This window comes from Nematostella vectensis, chromosome 1, assembly GCF_932526225.1.
Source record: "Nematostella vectensis chromosome 1, jaNemVect1.1, whole genome shotgun sequence".
Lineage (NCBI taxonomy): Eukaryota > Metazoa > Cnidaria > Anthozoa > Actiniaria > Edwardsiidae > Nematostella > Nematostella vectensis.
In genome coordinates this window covers 2,160,204-2,184,979 of record NC_064034.1, presented here as the reverse complement: position 1 = coordinate 2,184,979, position 24,776 = coordinate 2,160,204, and the positions used below count along the sequence as shown (strand labels likewise).

The following is a 24,776-nucleotide window of genomic DNA, read 5'->3' as shown; positions in this document are numbered from 1 at the left end:
CATAATGTTTCTTTTCTGATTACAATTCACAAAGTTTAGTAAGCACCTGTGGCAGGCGAGAATCCTGCAGTTTTTTCCAAATAAGGAATATATTAGTTTCTTTATATGGAAGTGACTGAGTTTGGCAAAAACGACAATTTTTGGTTACATTTTCTGGTTTAGGACGGTCAGATATCAAAATACTCAGTCCTTAGCTATGCCGTGCTCAGCCTTTTGTGTCGCTTAATTTTTCTCCCTTTTTTTATCTCGGGTCTCCTGTGGTAAAATTCAAAGGTTATTCTGCTAGCCATTGGCGGCTAGTCTTTGCTGTTTGTAATTGTGTGCTCAGGTTGTTGGACTTTTTCTAACACACCTATTTAAAATAAAGGTTGCACTTTGAGAATCCATGTGTCGTAGCCGGCAATGTGCTTCCATGGGTAACTGGATTAAATTCTGGTCTCGGAAAGAAGTGAATAGACATGGACACAGAAACAAGTAAATTGCAGTTTTGCAAACCTGGATTTGCTTTTATTCGCACTAATCTATTTATTGCTGGGATACCTGTGGTAGCCAAGTCATAAAATGCAACTGTTTTTGTTTTTTTTCGTCCCGAGAAATCTGCAATGTTGCGCAATGCCCACTGTTTGTATATTTTTAGCTCGAGATAAGGAAGTGCTGACTGGGCCCCCTGACTGCTTTAGACTCTCTTTTGGGCTCGAGGTATTAACTTTTATTGCTTAATCTATTTTGTAGTGGTTGTTTCTTTTTTAGAGAGTTCTTTTATAAGGTTTTTTTTATGGGCGTTTTACTTTTGTAACGTATGTAATTGGCGATTTTTTGTTAGGTTTTTATTTGTAAAAAAAGGTAAGCTCTTCACGGTGATCGGGGACAAATAGCAACAGTATGACAACAGAGACCATGTAATTTCTTCATTTTTTATCTCGCTCTCTGATTGTTTCTGCTTTGCAGCAAATATTGACATAAAAATTTGTATCTGATAAAAATGTTTTTGTCAAAATATAACCTATTTACATTTTCGGCGGCTTTGCAGCTTTGATTTGCTTTTTATGTACAAAAAAGAACTTCCGGCATTCAGCTAAGAAAATAAATTGTCACAAGTCTTTGATTTCATTGTCTTTGATTATTTCCGTGACAGAGTTATTGAAGGTTTCACCATGGGCGCCACAGTGCGGTTCTCCTTTCTGTTGTTTTTCGCGTTGTGCTGACGATAGTCGTCTGCGCCGGCGATCTGCTGCACGGGCTCACAGGGGACAGCGGTCGTGAAACCTCGCGCAAGGCGGCGTTGACGAAGCTCGATGATTGGTTGATGGGTGAGGGTGGCGGAGAGGGGTATGGAACCCACATGGTGCCGGAGGAAAAGCTCGGAGCTACCAGGGTCTGCGACTGAGGAGTGGTGTTCCCATGGCAACCTGTGACAAGGTGGGAGAGCAGTGTTTCTCGTAGGTTATCAGTATTCGCATCCGCAGGAGAGAGACGATTCGATACTTCTACTGCGCATGCGTTGAATCCAGCACGGAAATCAGAGGGTGGTGTAGAACCTAAAAACAAAATCAAGAAACAGAAGGTTAATATCGAATTCTTCGTTAAACATGACACTTCAAGAACCAAATGAAATAAAAAAGAAATAATTTCAAGGCCACCCCCGAAATATATTTTTGTAACGATCCTACTTATTGGATAATGATTTGTACGAATGAAGGTATTTACTTTGTCTTAAACACTTAAAATAATCTTCAGTTTCTAATCGTGAGGTTTTTAAAGCACAAAACAAGTCTAATTACCTTGAGTTCGCTTCTCTATCCTCTGGGCGGCTCGAAGGTAGCCGACTGTCATCTCTAGGATATCAGCTTTCTCCATTTTCGAATATCTTGAAGCCTAAGTAAAAACAATCACGATTTAATTAAACAAATTATAGTAAATTAATCTTGTTACGTGCTAAATAATTAACTAGAAGTTCATTTTCGCCGCTGTTGCCTGTCATTTCGGTTCACTTATTATCTAGCCCGTATTACCAAAACAAACTTTACTTACATCTTTATTTAGAAGTTCCAGCACAAGGACTTTAAGTTCGTTCAAGCTGTCATTAATTCTTGCTCTTCGCAGTTTTTCCATCATTGGTTTCTTTGCCTATTATTAAAAGATGAACATTTTATGAGTATGAGAATATAAAAATCACACGCACAGTTTGGCTTTACCGTTTTACTGATTAGATTCATTTATTATAACATCTCACCTTTCTCCTGTCCGATAATATTTTGCTCACGTAATCCGAGCTATCGATGCAGTCAACGGCCATGTTTGATGATATTTTGCCGATTGATTTTTTTTAGAATCTTACTGTGATGTTCACGTGTTGAGAGTTTGTGTTGAATAAGCGAGCTGTGAAGAGGGACAGCTATTTATATGCTCTTATCGTGGGAAAATACCAGGGTCGTGTGTCAGCACAAATACATCTTATTTATAAACACCTGTCTAGGCGAACCCGTGAAACAATAACCTGAGGTAGAACAATGCCTCAACCGTGGGAACCCTTTGCTGTGATTGGTCGACACGCTGGAGTCGCACGATCAACGTAAACTCGATTGTCTTGGCGTCTTCACCGGCGCGTGAAGAGCGTGAGACCCCCGCTCTCTGATTGGCTGAATAGCTTCTCGGCTGACTTCAAGTCTTTATGGAACAACATCTTGTACTTCCAAACATTAAAACAAAGCACGAAAGAAAACGTAGTTTTCAAATTTTGGGGAATATTTTTCTATAAGATGAAAAAATAGATGTTTTTTTGAAATTAGGGTTACAACTTTTAGTGAAACTCGTTTGTTTCTTTAGACTTCTTAGATAAATAAGTCTTTTAAGTATTTTAACATTGGTCAAATCAATAGCGTATTACATTCGCTTTAGAAATCCACGTGCGACATACTTCTATTCTTGCATAGGCTGCTATTGTTTGCCTGCTCGTACTGTCTTTCAAATCAAGTCACCATTTTGGAACCTACATTACAATAACAATAGTTTGGGAAAAATTCCCACGGAACGAAAAATAGTTTTAAAACGACATCCCCCGTGAAATGATTAACACCCCGAGTTTCTTTGAAAAGATGTGTGAAGAAGGTTTACGAGGGCATACTCGAGAGTTTCATGAACTTAGCAAAACTATTGATAGGTCACTGAATTATGATTTTTTAACTTTATAAAAAAACGCCTACTTATTTTCTTAACATAGACAACTTTTTTTACAAGATAGAATATTGTGAGCATAAAGGCAAGGGTACTCAGTGATAAGTTAAATACGCGATAATTTTGCCTCGTGCCAGACTTAATTGCATCCGAAACCACTGAGGATGCCCTTCAGATAAGAGATGCATTATCAGTTAGATTCCATTCATCTCTGTTTACTAGAGAAAGACCTTGTTTGGCTATTTCATGGCAATTATATATAAAAACGTTTTTGTTAGATGTTTTGCAAAATAAGTTTTGCAAAATTATCTTTATGCGGTTTACTTTCTGAACATACATGGTCTATTGCGGTTTCGATTTTTCAAGTTTTATTTCCAGTCAACGAGGTTATCGAATGATCAAAGATGGACTCGTTTTAGATACTACCGGGCACCAAAGATTGCGGTCTGTCGCCGCCTGAATGCCGTTGTCGGCATAGTTTGTAGATGTTGTCAGTAAAATTGGCACAAATTGCATTTTTCCTGTTTGCCAGCGTCTATTTTGAGTTAGCGTCTATTGCCGTCATGCTTCGCCTACTAATGCCGCGTGCAAGTATGCAAGCCCAGCTATGCCGATGTTGTCGTGTCCATGTCAACAGACGCCTATGCATATGGATATTGCAATTGCATGCTTGTTTTGGCGTCCCTCAGATCACACGATAAGAGTCCTTGATCTTTGCTTGGATCTATTTTCAAAAAGATGCTGTAGCAGTGCTGAATCGGAAACCGTGACCTCCAAAGCTGAGTGCTCTACCTACTGCATGCTGTTTCTATTATTTACCGTGGGAAAATTCGAATGGAGCTTTTTCCTTGACAGAATAATTGTATATTAAACAAAATATACATATTTTTGAGCATCATAAAGATTTTTCTAGGGAATTTCAACATTGGATAATTTCTTGTTCTTGAGTGCCGGAAGATGAAATCCGGTATCCATACAGAAAAGGGAGCTTGCTGATATTAACGTATAAGTGTATTTGCGACAGGTCCTTTGTATCACTGCAATGAACGCTCAGAGGAGTAGAGTAAGAATCTGAATTACCACGCTCTGGATTGCTCGTTTGTCTTTTTTGTTATAAATGATATCATAGAATTGTGCCTTTTTCATATTTCCTGACAGCAACAAATACTACTGGAATTTATTGCTTCGAGATTACATTTGTGGAAGCGACAGTACGCTCTAAAAACTTGCAAAAAAAGATATTACTGTATTAGAAAGGCTTGGTACAAATTGCTTAGGAGTCGCGGAATGTTTTCGCCGACAGCCTTTTGATTAACGACTAGCTGCCATGCCAATGCGTGTGCTGTTATGAGCCACGCGTATGCATGCTAATAAGGTCACGTGCTCGCTCGAGCGGAATAATGAGTTCTGTCGGCAATATGGTGACGTCATGGTTCGCTAATTCGTTGCAGCTGCTGTTTTGTCGATTGAATTGGTAAAAAAACTGATAATTGCTTCCATAATTTAACTTTCAATAACTGGGGAATACAGTTGGTATAGATAGAATTATTTATTTTCATAAACTTTAGAATAAAAATAAAAGTAGGCTGAAGACTAAGAAAAGAAAGATAAAAGCTATTAGAGAAATACAAAATTCCAGCATTTATCTTATGAACCACGTTTCGATTAAAAAACACTTGAACTGATCTATTTCAACAACTCTCTTTAATGTATCTTCATCCAGTTCTAAAATAAACTTTAGGTTTTTGCCCTCTTTTTGTCTATTTTTCTCTGTTCTGTAATTTAAAAGCATCTTTGCAAAAAAGCCCTCAATGTTTATTTGCTTTAAGTAATTACTATAAAAGACTTATAATGTAATTGGTTGCCTTTAGAAAAGCAGACCTTTTCAAAAAAATTATTTAAACAACCTCAAAATGTACTTGCTTAAACCTAACAAGACCTAACAAGTTAACTTATTAGGAATACCCAAAGGTAGTAGATAAAACTGTTACTCATGTTACACGTTATGATAAACCATAGAACACAACAATTTCAGGCTGAGCTTTATTTCATCAAGAAGTCCTTGTAAAACTTGAATGTTTGGCACTTGACAAGACACTGCTAGGATTGTAAAAGCCTTCGTATAACGCGATTAAAGAAATAGGCTCTTATTTGCAGATGATGTTATGTAAGGCCGAAGTAGTTCGTGCATAGTGGTCCGTGAAGGTGGAAGCGTTGCCTACAATTGCCGTTCGAACCGTTACCACGTGGACAGGCGCTTGCAGCTTGTACACTCAGCAGGGGGCGCGCATAGCAGCGCGATTTCTAGCCCACCGTGATTAACGGCAGCTCAACTGAGCACAGTACGCTGTAAAAGGCACATAAAGTAGCTTTGTATAGTAGATCCTGAAAGTGGTGTTGTATAAATCTTCCTTTCTGTTTTCGGGCTTCAACTGATGCGTCGCTTGGTGGAGGTGGCGCGTTTATTGCCAGCCATGATACGGGATTAGGATACTTCACAAAACCACGTCTAGAAGAGTGGCCTAAAATGGCTTTTACCAGAAGGCGTAGCGGGGACTAGTATAATGATGGCCTTTTGGCTTTGGGGGCTTTCCCCCTACGCTGATATCTTTGAGGGTGCGCGTTTGCAATTTGGCTGCCATGACACAATAGCTTTACGAGTTACGAAAAAGGAGATAATAATACTAACTTCAACTTGGATTAAAACAAATACCCCGTTAACTCGAACTCTGTAAACTCTTGTTAACTCTGGTTAAGCTGAGCAAATCTCAGCCCCCATCCTCTTATGGTTGCCCCTTATAATCAATTAATTTAACGTTAACAATTTTTTTATTTGCTGTTTTCTTTCATTTAAAAACCTTATAACATGTATATATCCTATACATACATGAAGTCTTAAAAAACACCTTCAAATTCAAGAATAAAGCCTAGAATGTTTGGTACTCCTTGAGTATAAAAGGTAAACACAAATCTCAAGTCTTAAACACAAATCACTAGTATTTTAACACAAATCACAAGTCTGAAACACAAATCACAAGTCTTTAACGCCAACGGATTCAGAATATCTCAAAGGTGGCTCAATTATTTATGAAAAAAATCAAAACTAAGCCCTCAATTTTCTGGCCCTGTGATCAAACATTACTTTGCTTAAAGGGGTGGTTCTACTGGACCTCAACAGAGCTATCCTTAGATCCAGTCTTGAACAAACCACTAGTCTGAACCACTTCCATATGTGATGGCAGAGGATGTATAGGTGTATTACATCATAAATCAATAATTTGTGTTTATATTTTATACAGTATGCCATGTTAATAGTTTTTAAAGCCCAAAGCAATTCATACAGAAAATAATGTCATTTCTGCTACAAGAAATTCTTATAAATCCGGATTTTTTCTCATAAAAAGAGGGAAAGGCTATTAATACAGTTGGTTGTTGACACAAATTTGACTTGGTTTTTGGGTATCAAAGACGTAGTTCCAATTTTCGCAAAACTAAATAACCGGTGTTTTATTATCGGTTCGATTCTCGTAGACTTGTTTTAAGATCTCAAGGGAGATCTCAAGTTAAAGGCTCTTACCTTTATTGCATATCGCTTTACTAAAAGTAGAAAATTGGTATTTCAGTAAATTCAAGACAACAAATCAGCACCTTAATTTTATTTCCTCAAACATGCAAAACTTTACAGGATTTTTGTGGATATGTTTTCTGTCATTCTTTTTATAATGTTGCTACTAAAGAAGAAAGAAAACAAATGAACAATAAAAGAAACAAAAGAACTATAAAGGAGCTTAAATAAAGATTCTCTACCAGCCCTACTCTCCCATCTTGTATAGGAGACATTCACGATTGTCATGATTCAGTTAAAAGTTATTTGATCATCAATGGAATTATGTTTAAGTATTGTTTTTTCTATGTAGATCGTTCAAATTGTCACAGTGGGCACCTAAAAGCGTCACAAATGTCATTTGTCTGTTGATAATAACAATCTCATGTAGTACTATTAGTAAAGGAGATTGTCAAAATATGCTTTATCGCCCCTTCACTTGTCGGCGCGGTTTGCCTCTGTTTGCTCTACCAGGTCCGGTGCTTCACGGGACAGCGACCACAAATTGAGACAATAATTCACAATAAATCCTACTAATTCCTAAATCTCTTAATACGATAACTGTGCCCTTGTATCAACATATGCTGTGTTTACACTTGAGCGTCAACCTAGGTTCAGTTTGTGGTTAACTGAACCCCGGTTAGGAGAAATGCGTTTACACTTGAAAACTTAACCTCGGTTGATCATTCAGCTGGAACAGCGCCGGTGTTGTCAATTTGAATTCTGAGGTCAAATTGCTGCTGCGATTATTGTGATTTTTCTGGCCGTTCTTGTTATTCTGTGGTGGCTTCTGCTTGAGATTCACTATAATTCAAGATGATCTTTTAGCACCTTGCCTGATGTTTTCTCTTATGTTTGTCGTTTTCGTTGAGTTTTTTTTTGTGCTAGTACGTTAGGGATTCGCAGTCCCTTGACTTCAAAACAAGTTTGTTGTAAAGTATTGTGTAAAATGTCCAGCAAAATGCGCAAATCTAGAAAACATGTGGTAATCTCATGACTATTGAGTAAACACTATTTGAGAAATGACTGACATCGGAAAGCGATAGCTGACAAGAACTGTCAACAGATTTGCCTGTAACCTCGGTTGAGTAAGCTCAACCATGCCTCCTGGAATGGTTGAGCTCAACCGAACCTAGGTTTCGGATCCTTTGTAATTGCCGGCACATAAGTGGCTATTTCGAGCGTGTTCACACACACTTCAAATCTAACCTAGGTTGGGTAAATTACTCAACCTTTACTCAAGTGTAAACACAGCATTAGTAAGGAAAAGCTCAACAGCTTACATCCTATTAGACCATCACTGAATTTATCTGTCGTGCTGGCTAAATTACGAACAAGGTCCTTGAGTTGGTAGCTTAAATGGGTGGGCTAGCCATAGACCCCACAGCAAGCGAGAATTCGCTTCATTGTCATGCATTCTGCAAGGGTTTTAGACCGTGGGAAGATTTCGCTGCCTATTGTTCAAGTCGTGGCATGGCAGCGTGCGCAAGTGTTGGTCGTAAGCCTTGAACAAAGCGTACACGGTTGTTGATAAGAATCCCTGCCGTGCACAAGAACTGTTTTAGACACGTGCCTTAGCGCACTCTAGTCAGCCGAAATATAACGGAATCCAACCGTTATGTATCCCAAGTGTCATATAATCCATGCGTTATTCATTCTCCAACGATAAATTCCTTCGCACCGCCGTGGGTCAATAACTCTTAGCACAATAACCACACAAGCCGATTTTAATACACTTTACATTTTGATTTGCGCGAAAACAAAAAGCTTAGTATTAAGGCCTATAGGCACGCATTGACATTAAAATGGCCTACTATTCATATGCGCGCGATAGTTTACATTGTATAACGCGCTCATTCAACTTTAACCAATCAACAGCCGGGATCTCGAGTGAATATTGACTATGCCGGTTACTTGTAATTTTTAATAACCTGCCATATTAATTGAGGCGACAAGAAACGGTTTACTTATACAAGATAAAAGTAACTGCACCCCCCACATTGCGAGTGAACAACCAACGGACGTAGCTCCCTGGAGAAGCGGAAAAATGGCGCAGGAAAAACACAGACATTTGGATGAGTGCTGTGTGGGTAGCTTTCCCAAAGTCAAGAGACGAAGGGTAGGCAGACAAATTACACTTGTTCGGCATGTGACTATCATTTCCACCAGTAGACTGACTAGTCTATATAACACTTATAGGGACAATTTAGACAGTTCTATCAAGCTAAGCCTAAATGATGACATCTAAAGTCTACAAATTGTTTCTTGACAATTTTTGTCAAGCTGTCTCATTAATAACTTGTGTCAAATGAGTGATTTGACGTGTTTTACGTTTCGTCTAGTCGGATGTTCATTTATGGACTTTATGTAAATCCGCCTGTTTGAATCGTATACAAGTATACAACTAGACCAGGATTCTCAAGACTCCGTCACAATACGTAAGCTATATACAAGTCTGTAGGATACGGTACAATTCATAACAAAAAGACAAATTTAGCCCTGACATCAGTTTATTATTGAAAGGATTTCGTGTGAGCAAAAGTATAATTCTAATGCGTTTTCTCATTGAAAAACTAAATTGAATTATTTTTGTATTTCTTCCCGGGGATTAACAAATTAGCATAGAGGTTTATTGAGTTATTAAAAGCAGCAAAACGATAATTCAAATTTCACCACATTGCTTGATTTGCCTTTGTTAATAGTTCTTTTTCTTCTAATTGCAGATTATGAAGCCGATCACCGAGCGACTGCGAAGAGAAAGAATTAACAGCAGTCTAAAGGAGCTGAAGTTTTTAGTTCTTAGCGCTCTGGGCCAAGACGTAAGTATCCATCAATTTCATAATTCACTCTCCTTCATGAAAGCGATATGTTAAAGCACAACCGCCACCGTCACTCTTTACTATTTTTTTAAGACTTTGAAGTCGGGTTTGTTAGTCAAACTGTGACGAATCTTTTATTGCCACAAAAAAATTGGCTTCAAGTCGACTCAAAGATATCAATTGGATAGCATAGTCGCATTTATTCGCTATATGTAGTCATTTGATTGACGTCTCCCGTGACGACACGTGGTATTGCTCATTTGGCAGGTTTCACGATACTCTCGCATGGAAAAGGCCGACATCCTTGAGATGACCGTCAGTTACATTCGCAAAATGCAGAGGAAAAGCAATGGCCAAGATGTCACAGGTCTGTACGACATAGGTCATTTTTAAATGCGCGTGGAAGTGGGGGAGACCGTCAAAAACAAAGTCCAAAGTAAGACTATATTACTATGCTATCTTTACCTACGCACTCCAGCCCCCTCAGCAAATAAGGTGGTTACTACGCGATCAACCTCGATGGACCATCCGCTGATAACTGATACCTTACTGTCCACTTGAAGAGCGCTTGTAAGGAAAACTGGGTCTCCGACCATGGGCCTGGGACGAGCTGCTTGAAAACGAGGCAAAACCGACCGTGCAATTATCAAGTATCTGCCATAATTCAGTTCTAGATGAATCTTCCCCGACCATGGATATCTTTTGTCATTTTTTCTAATTTCATTCAATGTGGTTTTTAAATCTCTTGTGCGCTTATTGAAAACAAAAAATAACTTCTCCTTTTATTGTTTAACATTGAAAATGATCTACGAATGAAGTCTGATATGTTAATATAACGATATATTAGATAAAGATATATTAACGATATTTGATTGAAAATATCTTGGTTACTCGCTTGAATTAGCCGATGGAAATGGATGGCCTGTGTGACTTGCCCATAAGCGGGAACATAAATGGCGGCGTTATTGGCCTTCTTGAAGGAAGGAAATGTCTCCTCCATTCTCTCGAAAATTTAATGTAAAACTTTCTTTTTTTTCTAGACTTCTTTCTCCCTCTTCGCTGCCGGAGCCTGGTACAAAGCTCAAGACCAGAGCCGCACGAAGGCACCACGACTTCGCATCACGCAACCGATGCACACGTACCGACTCGCCACAGTACCCTAAAGTCCCCTAACAACGATGACGTCACAACTCAGTGCAGTCCCGCACGCACGGGACCCTCCTCACCATCGGCCATCTGTTCGTTGGAAACCAAGCAAAACTTTTCTCCCCAGAGATCCACAGCAGAGGCTTCTCAACCCATGGTTAGTATAGGGACCCATTGTCCTCCATCTAATAGTATAGTCCGCATCCCTGACTTGTCAGGCTCGCCTTTGGCAACGATCAGCGAAAATTCCACGACAGAGTGGAATGCGAAAAGTTTGTCGCCCCTGAAGAAGAGGCTGCCGGGAATGGAGTGTTTTATACGCGGTAGAATGACCTTGAGTGAAGACAAGGAGAACTTTGATCAGAGCCAACGACCCTCGGATGTGGCACTACCGCCGCGATATCGACTTTTCTCTCCTGTGTGGAGACCTTGGCATTAAATATAGGATAGTAACGAGGCATTCGGGATCGGTGATCAAATTAATACTGCTGGACGTGATCATATTCATAATATAAGATCTCTCGGTAATTTTCTGAGGGTATGGGACACATGAGGGCGAGGGGAGGTTCTGCCCATGCCGAGATCTGAGAGATCTGAACGAAAGGGATCGGTTCGTCGTATTTTTTTAGCTTCAGGTATTTTCTGGGAGTCTGCGAGAAAGATTTTCTATTACAAATGGATTTTTAGGGGTTTGTAGAAAGAGGCGCTACAATAAATACTTCCGACTCCATCTTCAAGTCATCACATCAATTGTTCTATAGTGTGTAAGGGGTTTTGATCCCAGTATTATTTTAGCGTTGCAATCTTGATCACTTGAAAATAATGTATTCCCCTTATTACTTACGGTTAGAGGACAATATTTAAAATAAAAAGAGATTTTTTTTACTATTTTTGTCTATTTTTGTGATAAGAGAAGACAACCAATGCATAAATAAAACGTAATGGTATTTATTTCTGTTCACTAGTGAACAATTTGTGTCCATGTGTCGCACCATATCTAAATGAAGTGATTCAAAATCCTATATCGTAATTTGTAATTTATCTTTATAAAAAGATATGTTAATTTGCTTTTAAGCCACATAAACATATTATTTTCGTCTCATTTCTAAGGTATCTCTGTACAAAAATAAATGAAAATTCCTTGTACTTTACCAGAAATTATACCAGAAATATCTTGTTTCATGTTATTTACGGCAGTACCCCCAAATATTTTTTACTAGTTGTACTGTATCTGACTACTAACACAACGCGGTCAGCCAGTGTAGAGGTTCACAGTATTACTATATATAGCTCTTCTTGTATGGTCGACTGAGCTCTAATTGGTCATTAGGAACGGGTCTGTGCTTGCTTAGGAAGTAATTCAAACTATTTACAAGTTCAGCAAATTCTGCAATCACCACGGCCTCCACATAGCGGGGGTGACCGAGCCAGGGAGCGATAATTTGCTCGCAACAGCCGGCGACTCTGTCCTTTTTAGGCAATCGTGTCCTGATTTCTCTGGTGTCAGTTGGACGGGCATTGAAGGGCAGAAAAGTGCTTTGGTGTTCGAAGGAGATTGTGGTGGCGATGGAAGTGGAAACCAAACGACTGTTGGAATCTTCCCCGTAGCTATTCCAACAGGGGTCCCAGAGAGTGATGGGGCTACATTGTTCAGTATGAATGCTGCTGTAGGATGCGTTTGAACATGTCCGTTGCCATGACAACTTGTGAGATGAGTGTAAAACTTTCCCGTGAGGTCCCCTGTTGGGGTATTGGTGGTTGATATGTTTGGCATAACTTCCACGCCGCGTCGATTGTAGCCTGCTTTGTAATCGGACCAGGACTGCGCACCTGTAGAGTGAGATAAGTGTTTCACGTATTTAATATCTGCTCCTGTCATAGAGTGCATTAAGGGACTTTCTTAATTGCAGGGGGTCTTTACATGGAATAAGATAAAAAGAATTTGCACACCCAGATCAAAAAAACTTTAATTATTAAAATGGAGGTTAAAGCTGATAACGTGGTTGATACGGACATATTCCATGTAAAGAGTTTCTTATATTTCGAGACTGGCATGATTAGACTTTAAGCCACGATTAGGCATCACGCGGGCGCGCTCGACCCTCTCGAAGCGCAAAACACGGCAGACCACAGGTAGCCCAGGCAATGGTTGCTTGTTGCTACCTGTGGGTAGACAAGTGCACCGGTCTGCTTTTGAGCGCGCGCTGAACCGAAACTCCAATCATTAATTCTTCTTACCATTCGTTGCGCTATCTTGGCGGTTGACTTCCTTTAGAAATTTCACTGTCATCTCAAGTATGTCTGCTTTTTCCATTTTAGAATATCTAGACACCTGGGGAATGATAATTTAGGATTTAGTAGGTAGCAAGTTTTCGTGAGTTAACGCCCCATTTCATCTGTTTATCATAGTTTGTCGTGCCATGTCTGGGCATGTCCGCGAAACTGCGTCAATTGATTCAAATGTCAAGTTTCACTTGAATACATCTAGATTTTTTTTAAACAATTTTAACTGCTACAATAAAAACAGTAAGGTTTTGCCTCATTCATTTGCGCTTCAATCCGATGATAAAGAGGATCTCCTTGCATTTTGTGTGTATTATCAGAAAAAAAAATGCTTAAAAGAAGTTGAGACTATAAAAAGGAAGTACTTTGCATAATCTGTTCACAAAGCTTTACTGTTAACGTGCTTCATGACACTAAAAGCACAGCTTTGGCAAAGTTTTCGTGGCATTTTTCTTAACTTACATCCTTGTTTAGCGATTCCAGAACAAGTAGCTTCATTTCATTCAAGCTGTTGTTGATTCTGTCTCGTCGTAGTTTTTCCATCAGAGGCTTTTTAGTCTAAAAATAAGATATTTGGAATAATTAAACCAAAAAATTCCCCAAAATTTTCCCCATTATCGTGACAGATATTTTGGTTTATATCTAAACCCCATTTTGAAAGTTAAAAAAATGCGGAAAATAATGTACAATCTTGCGAGCTTTAAATTTTGCACACACTAAGCGCAGTGAGATGTGAAAGATAAAACACATTAAAATATATAATGTGATTATATATGAATTTCTAATTTGATTTGCTCAAGATTATATTTTATACTTTACCTACCTTTCTTCTCTCGTTTGTCATTTTTCCGACAAAATCGTGCGTTTCCGGTTGGCTTTCGTCGCTTACGTGCGCCATGGCTTGTGCTTGCTTGCGCCTCTATCGACAAGTGACGAACGAGCCCATTGCTCTAGTGTATATTGGTCTATCCCGTGGGAAAATGCTTAAGCACTGAATCATAGCTTTTAAATATTTGTAAACACTCAGTTAAAAACAATCGACACAACAGAGCCGCACAATCTGCCTTAGACTTTACAAAGCCTGGACCGTGGGAACGATCGCCTCTGATTGGTTAGTACAAATTAGTCACACGCCGTTCCCGCGAGACAAAAGCCCCAAAAAAGCCCAACTAAGTGTGACGAGCCTGGGAATACTGCTACTTGATTGGTTAAGCGGGTACTGGCATCCCGCGCTTAATTAGCAGCAAAATGAAGCAATTAGAGTAATAAAATAAAGCCTTGAATGCGTCATATCACACCACTAGCTCACAATCAACAGGTAGTTATGCACGCTGCTAGGAGCGTTTAAAGCGTTCTCAAGGCTTACTAGGCGAGTCCGACAGGGGAATTATAGGATAGTCAAAAGTTGTAATTTGGAATCTAGTCATACTGTTTTAACCGATTCCCCACGTGCGGCTAGAGAAAATGTGCCTTTGTGCTTTATTGTGTACCTAGTCTTCGATACGTTTTGTTTGATGGCGCGAGACAAGTCGAGCGCCTTTATTCGTATTATCATAACAATACCCAAGACCTTTTTCCCACGCTCATTTGAAAAAAAGGAATCGTTTGTCGCTGAAATGCAAAGCTCTTACTTGAGCGTCGTGTGAGCTAACTCATTAGTCACATCGCAGATATTTGACAATAAGAACATGAAAATTAGCAGACTCTCTATAAAGGAGTTCCACGATTGCACCATTTACACGACTCAAAAAGAAAAATTAAGTATGGAAGCTTTAAAAAACAATTTCAAGTTCTTCAAGGCGGAGTAACTGGTCATTATCCACAAAATTAGGCCTCGAATGATTTCAAATCCCCCTACACATATTATTGCATTTCTATTATTAAACATCGAATCTGAGCATCGAATAATCATTTAGTTAGAAGGTGCTAGCTTAATACTTGTAAGACACTAAAGAAAGTGCTTTAATTTCTCTCCCTTTTATCTGCCCGTTTAACATGAAAGAACTTCGCTAGGGATACATTAAAAGTAAATATAGAAAAAAAGCTGAAAACACAACAGCGGAGGATCTCGGTGAATTTCCTTCCAGGGTGATTATATAACATCCGCTATATCTTTAATACTTTTGAAATGCCAAACTTAAGTAGAATTCTTAGCTTTATCTTTTCGATTTTGTTTTCGTTATGTTGTTTTTTAAGAAAATGCATAGTTTTGATAATGTATTCTTCCGCTTGTTACTTGTTCCATGTTTGGATAGGGAAGTGGTCAATTACAACTTTATCAAAGGCTTAGAAACTGTTTGGAAACGGCAGCAGAGAAAAGACTAAACCAAAACACTGTGGCATCTAACAAATGTCTAAATAGATACGTTGATCAGTTTTCTTTAGCAAAAACATTGAGTAGATTTTCTCAAACCTCTCGAGAATTCCAATATGAGGAATCGAGAAAGTTTACAGAACTTTTCATTGAATGTCGTTCTCGCGTTTTCTGTAGGCATAGTTTTAGCCTTGATTTTCATCATAAATAGACTAATTAGATTTCTACTCTTTCAATTACCACCGTACCATTACTATTATTTTTTCGCAAAATGCTAGTAACGCTAGCTAGTTTTAATTCCCTGACTGTGCAGAAAAGAAAACAATGCGTAAATCTTAATTGCGATTATTATCACATGTCGAAGCTCAACGAATGATTTATTGAATAGGTGCAGCTGTTTTTATACTTCTGAGTTTATATAAGTTTTTAATTCATATTTTTATCATCTCGGTCTTTGCTCAAACCTTAAACTTGATACGTGCAAATTTGAACAGTCTTTTAAATTGGTCTACATTTCCAAGAGATGTTGAAAAGAATGAAAAACAAATAATATCTTATTTGAAAAATAAGCAATAGAAAATGTATTTCGATAATGATATTTATGCACAGCAATCTGTGGTTCCTTTTTCGGTAATAAGAGAATGTACACACCGAACGCTGGTTCTACACTCTGTCAAAGTTTTATTTTTATTATTTATGTAAGACTTCTTTCTTAAAACGTTTTCTTCTTTTTTTGTTGAGAGATGCGCTTGTAGTTTTTCAAGCAGGGCCGTTTTGTAACGAGTAAGGTATTTATCTGTGGGCGCGTGGAACAGAGCTCTACTTTCACAAAACAAATTGCACCAAAATAATTCATGAACCAACAGAGCGACATGCCTTTTCTTGTTTTCATGTCTAAATCCTGGGGATTTTCCCTTAGTCTTCTGTCACAAAACGACAAAACGTCAATCAAAGAGAAATTTCCTTTCAACCTCAAAATAGAGAACTTGTTTCACACTATAAATCAGGGATTTAGCTAGACAAAAGCACTTGCCTAATCTACCTCTTTGGCACTACTATCTCTTTGGCACGATCCTAACCATCTGTCCAACTAATCGCTCTTTCTTTTGTGATTTTTTTAACAAGAATCCAACAAGCAATTCTCCATGGACAGAGGTAACACGTGTTGGTCTTCTTTGTAACAGTTGATTGGTACAGCTTGAATGGTCTTTTCGCCGGACCTCCCCTCGTTAAAATCACATTTTTCTGCCGTTTATAAAGTGAAGAAGTTGTTAACGATTCAATTATAGCACATAATATGTCTTACAATAGCTTTCAATCGGTGAATGAATCCCAATTTAAGGGTGGTTATTACCAAGTGAAGGGCACATACTATTAAAAGGGACAAACTGAAAAAATGAAATTGCTTGAATATTAAATCTATCACAGTATCTTTAGATTGCCCCATAATTTGCTCACTAAACATAAAGCGATTTGGCTTGAAAATGCTTTTTCCTGAATCTAACAAAGCAATCTTCCGCTATTTGGAATGGTTCGCGTGCAATAGTAATTCAAGCATACTACGGGGATGAAATCTTTTTAAAAAAACCTGCCTAGAATTGTAAAATGATTTTTATCTTACGCAAAAGGTAGTGGCAGAATCCTATTTGATTTGAGGCCCTTTTTTATGCCGTGTTTCATAATAAAGTTTTATTGGGTTTATTATGTTTATTGGTCTTTTAAACAACTCCAATGATTCTTTCAGAAAATAGAAAGCCTTGTTAACGGTTCTCTATCTGTGAAACTTTAAAGCACGTGCCATTTATTAACCAAAACAATAGAAACATAAGAACTCTCCGCAAACAAAGAGACACACAATAATGAAATAATGGTCATTACCTAAAGGGAGAAAAGCACATCGGGCTGTCTTGACTGTGCAAATCCTACCAACAGATGGTTCAATAACTCGTGATAAGCCAATAATAGGAAAATTAGAAGGCATTTAGTGAACTTGATCACCTTCATATCCAGTCAGGTGACAACGTTTTCATCGAGCATACTTTCAAAAGAAATTAAATTTGATTTAAAAAGGGCTCGCACATGTTTTTTATTAGCGAATTAGTGTATTATATGTGGCACACGTTGTCGACAAAACATATAAGACACGTTAAGCTTTCGTGATTGATCACCTCAGAAATACTACATCTTCGACCACGCTTACGAGAGAGGTCACAAAAAGAGCGTCGATAGGAATAGCCCCCACCTCCCCCATTCCCCTGAATAAAAACGTAGGCTTTTTCAAGCTAGCCAGGCTCTTGATGAATGGCTCTTATCGATGGTTCGGGGTATTAGATTCTTATTCTGTATGGACCAATTTATTAAAATCAATGTATTTTTCTTGAGTTTATTTTTCATTTACTTGTGGTTCTTTTGGGGTGTTTTATTTTTACGAGAGTTTTTCCTGCATGCGATAGTCATAAAATACCGGCTGCTTCACAAGGCAGCTCACTTTGTCTTTTGTGTCAAGGGAATACGACAGTCGACTGTGCAATGTGAAATGATCAAAGTTTAAAAACTCGCAGATCGGTGAGCGATTATAAAAGTATAATTTTTTATTGAGGCCTTTTTACCATGATTTTTTTAAAAGATTTATTAAGGATTTGTTGGTACTAGGTTGGCGATTTCTTGAGATTTTTTCGGTAGTTTGTTTTTTCGCGGACCTTACTTATAGTTAGCTGTTTCAGACCGCCAGTTTCCTGGTTTCATTCTTGTGACTAAAAGCAATCTTTAAAACTAAATTTAAATGAATATGTCCAGCATTTTATCCTCCAAATTTAAAAGCATAGACTAGAAAGGTTTTGACAATCTCTAACCAAAAGAACAAGGACAGGGGGGTACTCAAAGGCCGGAAAATCAGTACCACTGATGCATTATTTGTTTCTGATGTTTCTTGTATTTTTCAATAGCTACCCATATAGCTGTGAAACAAGCTAAAGAAAAAAGAGGCATGTTAAATATTTCTTATTTCTTTCACTCGCTTGATATGCCTCTGGAAAAATAGAAATACCTTATAAAACTTGATTTTCTCGTCTCTTTTATTTCGCGAATTTCGCGATTTTAAAAGATTCACGAAAATAAAGTGACGCGAAAATTAAGTGTCACGAAAATAGCCTTTGGAATATTTGCCGTTTAATAAGCTTTATTGAAGCACCTAGTCTATTTATTCATCTAATATACATAAGTACATAAGGTACGGTAAGGGGTTGAGTTAGACTAGATTTAGCCCACGCATTCTTTTTGTTACAAATTGTTTCAGTTTTGATGATTACAGCACATTTTAATTCCACTTATTTTGCTTGATTTTATTACCCCAAATCGCGAAATCGCGAAAATAAAATGTCGCGAAATATCGCCATCTAAAAATCGCGAAATTTTGGCGTCGCAAAAATTAAGTGTAATAAGTATTATCGATAAAAAAAAATTAGTGCAGAAGAGATAAATGCATTGCTTTTATTCTTCTGCAATTCCAAATGCCGTTCTATAAATCAGTTGCTTTTCTTTTAGAATCAGCAGCCAGAAGATTTATTCAGCAAAATTATTTTATTCAAGCATATTCCACAGGGGCGTAGCCAGGGCTGGCCTAGCCCTTCCCCCCCCTCCCTTTAGCAGCCAAAAATACAGTAATGTATGAGACATTTAAAATACGGGAAAAATGCCTTGAAAGTCCCTTTGGGTGTAGTATTCGGTATACCTGTGTAGCGCCCGCATTGCATGTTGGGGCACGTGTAACTGAGTTGAGTGAGTCGCCATCTTGAACGTTGAGTTTGTACACTCGGTTTTCCCCCTCACTACAAGCGGATACTACATTGGGCACCCTCCTGTTTAAACAAAATCCTGGCTACGCCGCTTTTCCAACAATATGCAGTGCATCGATCGAAAGACGAATTAGATGCAACAATTACATAGTTGGTAATGATGAATTTTATGACTATATCAAGGGCGGATTCAGGGGGGGTAGATTGGGTGAATATCCACCCCCCTTTTTGAGTAAAAAAATGCTTGATTGAAGAATATAAATGCCTTCGCCTGCTTGACTTTGCTGACGCGACAAATCCAATTCAGTGTGAAGTATTTTAAGATCTATGTAGTGACCTATAAAGAACAGAAGACTCACCGGATCGGTTGTAAGCCAACAGATCGGACGGCTAAAAGAAAATATAACCGGTAATGACGAAAAAGAGTTTTTGACTGACTAGTAGAAACCACCAAGGGGGGTGCACGATAAGTTGCACCTACAATGGGATACCTGTGGCTAGTCGAGGGGTAGGGGGGGGGTTGGAAACCACAGGAAACACCAAAAGAACGTTTGGAGAAAAGCGTGTAACGTCAATAATAATACAACTGGTATGTTATGCTTTAGTTTTTCTTCTCTTTTCAAGGAACTGAAATATTTCCTGACTAAGAAACCGACAATTTGATTTTTTGACGGGTCCGGTAACGAAAATCCCCCTCCCGAAAAAATTCCAGCGAGCAAAATCTCTAGAAAAACAATCAACAAGAAATATTTAGCTTAGATGACACAGAGATATTCCAGATAAAAAATCAAGCAAAAAAACAACCAGTTTCTTTTCTGCGTCGTAAAGTACAAAATTATGGTTTGGTCCCTACTAAATACGTACACCAAGTCAGTTCGTACCCCCACGTAGTCCCTTAGTACTAAATACGTACACCAAGTCAGTCCGTACCCCCACGTAGTCCCTTAGTACTAAATACGTACACCAAGTCATTTCGTACCCCCACGTAGTCCCTCAGTACTAAATACGTACACCAAGTCAGTTCGTACCCCACGTAGTCCCTTAGTACTAAATACGTACACCAAGTCAGTTCGTACCCCACGTAGTCCCTTAGTACTAAATACGTACACCAAGTCAGTTCGTACCCCACGTAGTCCCTCAGTACTAAATACGTACACCAAGTCAGTTCGTACCCCACGTAGTCCCTTAGTACTGAATACGTACACCAAGTCAGTTCGTACCCCACGTATGCATGAATGCCTCTTTATTGGATGCTCGTTTATATTTTACTCTCTAGAATATATACCTGACAAGACCACCACTATCCATAATCTACAAGACGAGAATTACAGACAAAACCTTTATACCTATATACCGTGGCCAAACAAAGCAATAGCTTGGCACTTGAGATGGTTGTCTATTGGCATCTTTGTCGAGTTGGGTCAGGAGCACGTCAGGTTTGATAACTATGCTAGTGCAAACTTTAAGGTGACATGTTCTGGAAATGTAGGCTCAAGAAAATCAAGCCTATTGCTTTGAAGACCTTGGTAGCGAGTCTTTGATAACTGAAAGGACTAAAAGATCATCCTGGACAGATGAACTCTTAAGAAAATACTGGCATATTGCTTTGAAAACTCTGGTGACCTGTCTGATAACTATGTTAGTCCCCACTAATCCTGGACAAGTCGGCTCAAGGTTGCACGCAGTCGCAGGACTTTTCATAGCAGTAATTGTTGTCACAGATCTGCTGGCACCACTCGTCCGTGATAATGGCAAACCCGGGTTTCACGGTGCATGTCATCTTGTTTGAGGATGCAACGGCGTCCGTGAGGGGGAGGGGGTTAGGGGCGGGGGTTGGGTCAGGAGCAACACCCGTCAGTCCAGTTTTCACGGCTGTCATCAGAGGGTAACTCCCCTGGCCACAGTCTCCTTTAAAGTCGTCCAAATCCATGGACCAAAACATGGCGCCAAGCAGACTTTTTTTCTTGATGTAGTTTACTTTCTCCTGTACGCTCGTGACGTCATCATATCCTACCCACTGATTATTCACATCTACACCGTACGGGGATACAAGCACCGGGTCGCGGGTCACACTAAGTCCCATCTTGCAGATCTCGAAGTACGCGATGTAGCCAGCTTCTTTGGTGTAAGGGCCCTGCCCTCCTTTTGTTGCTGGGGCGTCGAGAGTTTTGTTTGCCGTTTTAAGGGTAAAAGATCGCCCGTATAAGGGGATACCGAGTGCGATCTTGTTAGATGGCATACCGCCCGCGATCCACAAGTCCACTGCATGCGTGACAGTGAGGGGATCACCTGTGCTTGAGTCCATGGCCGCGTGATGCCCCGTGGTGTCTTCCCAGTCCCCGTGAAGATCATACGACATCAGATTGATCCAGTCCAGGGCTTGACCCAAGGCTGATATCTCGTAGCCGTTTTTCACCGTGGTCTCCCCTGCAGATACTGCTGCCGTCAGTAGCAGCCTTGGTTTTCCTGTGTTAGCAGCTTCAGTCTCAAATGCAGCCAAGAGCTCTTGACAGAGAAGTGTAAAGCGGTGCTTGTCTTCTGGCGGCGAACCGCGAGCCCCTGGATATTCCCAGTCCAAATCCAAGCCGTCAAACATGTGATTTCTCAAGAACAGAATCGCATCGTCGATGAAGATCTTTCTTCTACTCGCTGTACTGACCATGTCTTGGAAGGGTCCAGATCCCATATTCCAGCCCCCGACGGCCAGAAGCGTCTTCATGTTCGAGCTGCTCTTCAGGTCGTTGACTTTTTTGTACATGGCCGCATCGTTCCACTCGAACATTGCCAGCTTGCTGTTATCAGCATTCATTTTGGCGAAGGCGTAGACGATATGGGTGCAGAGGGAAGGGTCGATATTATCAGGAGTGTACTTCGCCAACCCCCTGTACTGCGCCCAGTTAGTGTAGTAACATACACGGAAATAGCTTGCGCTTGCAAACAGAGAGCTTGGTCCAACCAATAGCGCCAGTAGTATCAAGGGCAACATCTCGGCGAGTGTCTAAAAACCCTGCGTTAACACCACGTTATATACTTCTACAAACTAATTAATTTGACTTTCTTTACCAGCTGTGTTTGCACAGAGCAAGTACTTATCCTAACAATAGCTGATAAACTGATAAAATATATAAAAAAAATATCTTTTGCCACATCCAAAGTAATAATTGGTTCATGTTTCATCTCTGTTGTCACATACACTAAATGCTAATCTTTCGCACAGTCTTATTTTTTTTTTGCTTAAAACACCGTCTTTTAGAAAGTCGAGGACACATTTCGCTAGCTGCTCTGCTCCTGTTGAGTCGGGTGTTGCTTGGTAATATATCCTTGCGTTAACCGATATGAAAAGTTATCAAGATTGGTTGACTGTTTGTCTTTTCACTTTACTGCAGTTTTCTATTCTGCGAGCTATCACCGACGATTACAAACAGCTAAATCGCCTCCTGGCCACCTAATCACGCATTCTCTCCGCCAGGCAATGGCCAATCAAAAAAAACACCAAATGTAATGTCGTTAAACGGTTTTAATGACGGAAGCTAGAAAGCTGTTTGGCGGTTTGGCAAGGGAAATAGTTGAAGACGCAGCTCGCAGAATATCAAAAATCACAGTAATGCTTTGTTTACGTAAACTATACATCTTATCCTTACACAATATCTGGTGTTGAAAAACAAATTAGATGTCTTATTTAAATCAATTTTTGAGAAGGTAGATTTACTGTCTTTTTTCCGCTAATGTTTTGTAAATCCATCTTTCGCCAAGTTTCGCCGTTTTTGTTCTATCGCCGTTTTGGTAAGGCGTCGGCCTCTGAACACCTGATGTTTCGGAGTTATCGATTATCCCTCCTTGTGTAATCAGAAGAAGATGGTGAAAATCAGCTTTGTTTAAACAAAATACCCAGCAATAACCTTTGTCAATTCTATTTTATTCCTCTGTGATGCCGAAAGCGGTTTTTCATCAAGCAAGAGAACTTAATTTGATCAACAAGTATAATAAAAATAAAAATATGAATATAAGGCAAATTGAAAGTATGGTTGTTTAAGCTGTTTGTTATAATTATCAACGTCTAGCGTGACTAAAATAAAACTGCACTAGAATTGAAAGTAACTGAGTCGAGTATTTGAGCGAAATTGTCCCACGCCAGCACACGCCTAGCAAATGCATGGACATGATTTATTGATTTTGCTATGATTAATTGATCTTATTGATGAAAATGATTATTGATGTCTATTATCGTCGTTTATTTTTTAACAATTCTCATGATTCTCACTTGTGTTGTCCGAAGAGTAAAACTTATATAAAAACTTTATATGAAACTTTATAAAAAAAGAGTGGACAAAACAAGCATAGTGCGAGGAAGTAAAGTAAAATGAGTATATAAAAAAGAAAAAATGTAAGAATTTTTTTATATTTGAGACCAAAAGATTTTAGGTTTTGGGCTTTCAGAGCTTCCAATTCAACATTTCCCAGGCATGCCCCCGAGCCCTCTAAGAAGAGTGGAGCAACTTCTCCCCCACCCCTCCCATGAGAATGCCACCGCCTGTTACACCCTCAAGAATGTTTTTGACGAGCAATTCCTGTTTACACGGTCAGACACGAAAGCATCATACAAAAAACTTATTGTGATTTCTGTTGTGATTATTTGCTATCGATAGGAATGGAAATAAGTTGCGTTCTAAATATATCTATCAGTAATTGCATTTCAAATCTGTATTGATTGGCAGAATGAAAATATAAACTATCAGTTGTTATAATATAATCTTTTAATAGATACATTTTATATGTTTTTGTATATCTGTAGACATAATTCAGTCCAAGACCGTTGGCAAAAAACGATGATTCCCAAAATAAACGGCATATTTAGGCTAATCGAAACCTCACACTGTTGTAAACAAAATCTAGACGAGAAGGCATTTTTCACATTGCATATAAATCAATCAGTAGAGGATCTAGGGGGAGGGTTTAGGGGATTTACCCCCACCCCCCCCCCCCCCCGTTTGGCAGTTATCATATATATATATGATAACTGCCAAAACGCGTAATATATATATATATATATATATATATATATATATATATATATATATATATATATATATATATATATATATATATATATATATATATATATATATATATTACTGGCCAACAGCCAGTCTATCTAAAAGGATCCAAGATACCAGGGCTCAGTAGCGAAAATATAAATATAGTAGTGTGAAGAAAAATGCTACGATTCCCAACTTTTAGACATTATTAAAAATTTACTAAACGTTTCGGCCCTTCGGCCTTCTTCAGTATAAAATAAGTTAAAAAGCTAAGCTTTTAGATTTTTTAGCTTTTTAACTTATTTTATACTGAAGAAGGCCGAAGGGCCGAAACGTTTAGTAAATTTTTAATAATGTCTAAAAGTTGGGAATCGTAGCATCTTTCTTCACACTACTATATAATATATATATATATATATATATATATATATATATATATATAAAATGATGGTTGAAGGTTTTCATAGAAAGTGCTCAATACTCGAAAGTAGAGCGGTGTATAGTGTTGGTTTGAGAAAAATACAAACTACATAGGTTTCCCTACAGGTCTGTTTCGTGGTTGCCCACTCATCAGGGGATTTGATGAGTGATGAGTGATGATGAGTG

At 38.8% G+C, this 24,776-nt stretch overlaps 4 protein-coding genes across 5 annotated transcripts; 1 reads left to right on the top strand and 3 right to left on the bottom strand.

Annotated features, from left to right (window-relative positions):
- Positions 1 to 900: 900 nt before the first annotated feature.
- Positions 901 to 2,399, bottom strand: LOC5515194 (transcription factor HES-1-A). The gene is made up of 4 exons (XM_001635276.3): positions 2,234 to 2,399; positions 2,032 to 2,127; positions 1,782 to 1,875; positions 901 to 1,538 (listed from the first exon to the last, which is right to left on the bottom strand). Exons 1-4 carry the CDS (start codon positions 2,294 to 2,296, stop codon positions 1,150 to 1,152), a joined length of 642 nt encoding a protein of 213 aa, XP_001635326.1. The 5' UTR covers positions 2,297 to 2,399; the 3' UTR covers positions 901 to 1,149.
- Positions 2,400 to 6,879: 4,480 nt separating this feature from the next.
- Positions 6,880 to 11,631, top strand: LOC5515191. Of its 2 annotated transcripts, none has more exons than XM_001635315.3 (4): positions 6,880 to 8,897; positions 9,502 to 9,597; positions 9,865 to 9,964; positions 10,638 to 11,631. In XM_001635315.3, exons 1-4 carry the CDS (start codon positions 8,826 to 8,828, stop codon positions 11,180 to 11,182), a joined length of 813 nt encoding a protein of 270 aa, XP_001635365.1. In that variant the 5' UTR covers positions 6,880 to 8,825; the 3' UTR covers positions 11,183 to 11,631. The 2 variants fall into 2 exon arrangements, with proteins under 2 accessions (XP_001635365.1, XP_032240824.1); XM_032384933.2 differs by lacking the exon at positions 6,880 to 8,897 and adding an exon at positions 9,034 to 9,216.
- A 44-nt stretch (positions 11,632 to 11,675) lies between these two features.
- LOC5515189 (transcription factor HES-2) lies at positions 11,676 to 13,990 on the bottom strand. The gene is made up of 4 exons (XM_001635275.3): positions 13,850 to 13,990; positions 13,489 to 13,584; positions 12,982 to 13,075; positions 11,676 to 12,573 (listed from the first exon to the last, which is right to left on the bottom strand). The coding sequence occupies exons 1-4, from the start codon at positions 13,922 to 13,924 to the stop codon at positions 12,137 to 12,139; spliced, it is 702 nt and encodes a 233-aa protein (XP_001635325.2). The 5' UTR covers positions 13,925 to 13,990; the 3' UTR covers positions 11,676 to 12,136.
- Positions 13,991 to 20,362: 6,372 nt separating this feature from the next.
- LOC5515188 (chitotriosidase-1) lies at positions 20,363 to 22,139 on the bottom strand. The gene has a single exon (XM_001635274.3). The coding sequence runs from the start codon at positions 22,118 to 22,120 to the stop codon at positions 20,804 to 20,806; it is 1,317 nt and encodes a 438-aa protein (XP_001635324.3). The 5' UTR covers positions 22,121 to 22,139; the 3' UTR covers positions 20,363 to 20,803.
- Positions 22,140 to 24,776: the final 2,637 nt, after the last annotated feature.